General features: G+C 42.5%; 1 protein-coding gene across 1 annotated transcript; it reads right to left on the bottom strand.

Moving 5' to 3' along the window:
- Positions 1-697: 697 nt before the first annotated feature.
- Positions 698-1,639, bottom strand: LOC122732461 (olfactory receptor 1S1-like). Its single transcript, XM_043972625.1, has one exon. It carries the CDS (start codon positions 1,634-1,636, stop codon positions 698-700), a length of 939 nt encoding a protein of 312 aa, XP_043828560.1. The 5' UTR covers positions 1,637-1,639.
- Between the last annotated feature and the right edge of the window lie 1,425 nt (positions 1,640-3,064).

Genomic DNA, 3,064 nt, shown 5'->3' with positions numbered 1-3,064 from the left:
CTTTTTTTTTTTGTAGGGCAATGGGGGTTAAGTGACTTGTCCAGGGTCACACAGCTAGTAAGTGTCTGAGGGTGGGTTTGAACTCAGGTCCTCCTGAATCCAAGGCTAGTGCCTTATCCACTGTGCCACCTAGCTGCCCCTACAGTGTAATTCTTTAAAGAGGATTACCTAAGGACCCCAACACCAACCATTTCCCTTGTGACAGTCACTTTGCTAAAATTTTACTAAAATTATTTTGCATTAATATTCATTAGGGATATTAGCCTATGGTTTTCTTGGTTTTGAATTTCTTGGCTATAGTTACATAGTAACTTTCAGAAGTGAGATTCAAACCAAGGGCTTACTTTTCTGATTCTAAATCTACCACTCTTCTCATTATACTACAGTGACTCTTTCCCCATCATGAAGAATAACAGTCTGCACAGTGAGTGCTTTATAAATGTTTGCTGTATTTGTTATAATAGTTAATTTATCCAGGAGCCTTTTCACCACTAAGAGGTAGGGAAGTTGAGTGAAGAGAAGGGTAATGCACACAAAGTGACAGAAATGAAAAAGACCCCTCAGACATGGAGTGATAGAAGAGAAGCTTGAAGAGATTTCATCCAGGTAGCAGGTGGGCCCCACGCACCTCCTGAATGGCATGCACAGAGTCACTGGTAAGGGCAGTGGGGAGAGGAGAATCCAGTTCTCAGGGCCCTCACAGAGAGAACATTTTCTTGCTGGTGATTTTCTTTAGGGCTCCTTTTATGTCCTTATTCCTTAAGCTGTAAATAAAGGGGTTGACCATGGGGGTCACCACAGTGAAGAGCACAGCCCCAATCTTCTCATTGTTAGCTGACTGGGCAGAGGAGGGTAGGAAATAGACTCCAACGATTGTCCCATAGAAGAGTGTCACCACTGAAAGGTGGGAGCCACAAGTGGAGAAGGCTTTCCATTTTCCTTCAGCAGATGAGATTTTCAGGACAGTGAAGACAATGCAGACATAAGAAAAGAGGATAAGCCCAAAAGGAACTGCAATAACAGATGAACCTAGGAAGAACATGACTAGCTGATTGATGACTGTGTCTGAGCAGGAAAGGTTGAGCAGAGGGGCCAAGTCACAGAAAAAGTGAGGGATGGTGTTGGCATCACAGAAGGTCAACTGGACCAGCAGAAGGGTGTGAGTCAGGGCAACAAGGTTGCTGAGAAGCCAGGAGGTGGCCATCAGCAGAGTACAGAGTCTGGGTCTCATGACTGTGACATAGTTCAAAGGGTAACAGATGGCCACAAAGCGGTCATAGGCCATCACCCCCAAGAGGAAATTATCAATGACAACAAACACAATGGAAAAATACATCTGGGTGACACACTCCCCAAAGGAGATGGATTGGCTCTTGGTCTGGATGTTCACCAGCATCTTGGGGACCGAGGTGGAGATGGAGGAAACATCAGCCAAGGACAAGTTGGCAAGGAAAATATACATGGGGGTGTGAAGGTAAGAGTCCAGACTGATGGCCAGGATGATGAGCATATTCCCGACCATTGTCACCAAGTACATACCCAGGAAGAGGACAAAGAGAAGCTGCTGATGCTCAGGCTGTTCTGAAAGTCCCAGAAGGAAGAATTCAGAGACCCTGGTTTGGTTTCCTTGGTTCATGTCTCTGATAGTCCTAGGCCTGAGGGAAGGAACATGAATTGACAAAGAAAACCACTGGATGTTTTCTATCATTTGATAGGCTTGGATGTATAGGGTTAATGCTTTAGACAGCTTGGTGCTGGAGTAAATACAGCATTAAGCTTAGAGTGAGGAAGACCTGAGTTCAAATCCATCCTCAGACACTTGTTAGCTGGGGGAGCCCTGAGCAATTCACTTAACACCTCTCTGCCTCAGTTTCTTCAACTGCAAAATGGAGATAACAGTATCTGTCTCCTAGTGTTGTTGTGAGGATCAAAAAGTTGTTTGTAGCTCACTGCTTGGCACATAGTAGGCACTTAATAAATGTTTCCTGATTTCTTTGCCTCCTATTTCATGCTGATGCTAGTGACTAGGATGTTTATACCAGCCAGATGGGGGACCTGGGTAGTATGGTATTTGTGGAGTAGTTAGAGATCATAGCCCATTATTCCAGTGAGATAACCTTTTTTCCCTCTCAAAGTTATCCTAGCCTATATTAGAATGACTCTTTAAAAACAAATGTAAGCTTTTGTTGCCTCATTTGTAATGTATGATGTTGGGATTAGGTGATCTCTATGGTCTACTCTTACTCTGAAAATAAAAGTTCCAGGGTCCCTTCCACCTCTGAAGTTCTCTATTCTTTGCTAGGGTCCTTTAGAGCTCTGGTATTCTTTGTTCTATGGTCTAAAGTTTCTTTAAGCTGACATCGTATCTTCAATGCTCTAAGGTCTTTCTCACATTCTATATTGTTTATTCGAATGTGCTGTCAAGTTCTGGTTTTCAAAGTTCCATGTTCTAAGGGTTTTTCTAGCTCTGATCTTCTTCTTTGTTCTCAGGTTCCTGTCATCACAGATGTGGTGTATTCTTTGCTTAAAGTTACTCCCAGCTCTGCTATTCTATGTTCTTTGCTCTAAGGTCCTTTCCATCACAGACCATCACAGACATTCAATGTTCTTTGTTCTAATATCCCTAGAATCCCAGGCATTCTATGTTTTTTGCATTAAGGTCCCTCCCAACCATGACAGTCTATGTTTTTATTCTAATGCTCCTTCTGGCTCTGATATTATATGGTTGTTTTAAGATCTGCCTTGCTCTCATCTAATCTTTGGTTTTAAGCCCCATATAGTTGCTGTCATAATTATGATTATTAGTTTAAGCTATCTCATATACAACAGACCTATCAAGATCCCCACTCTTAATAAATGGAGACACAAAGCAGATGGTCTCTTTCAGCAGCAGCAGAAGAGATCATTTTGGTCAATAGAGGGTGAGACCCTAACACAGCGGGCCAAGGGAGGGTGGAAGACAGGTATAAGAGGTTTCACCATTTCTCAAATTCCCATAAAGCTTTACAGTTTATAAATTATTTATTCATTATGAGGATAATTGTATCCACCCATTTTACACAAG

The sequence above is a fragment of the Dromiciops gliroides genome, chromosome 6 (genome assembly GCF_019393635.1).
Source record: "Dromiciops gliroides isolate mDroGli1 chromosome 6, mDroGli1.pri, whole genome shotgun sequence".
Lineage (NCBI taxonomy): Eukaryota > Metazoa > Chordata > Mammalia > Microbiotheria > Microbiotheriidae > Dromiciops > Dromiciops gliroides.
Note: the sequence above shows the minus strand (reverse complement) of the source record. Positions and strands in the feature narration are given on the sequence as shown.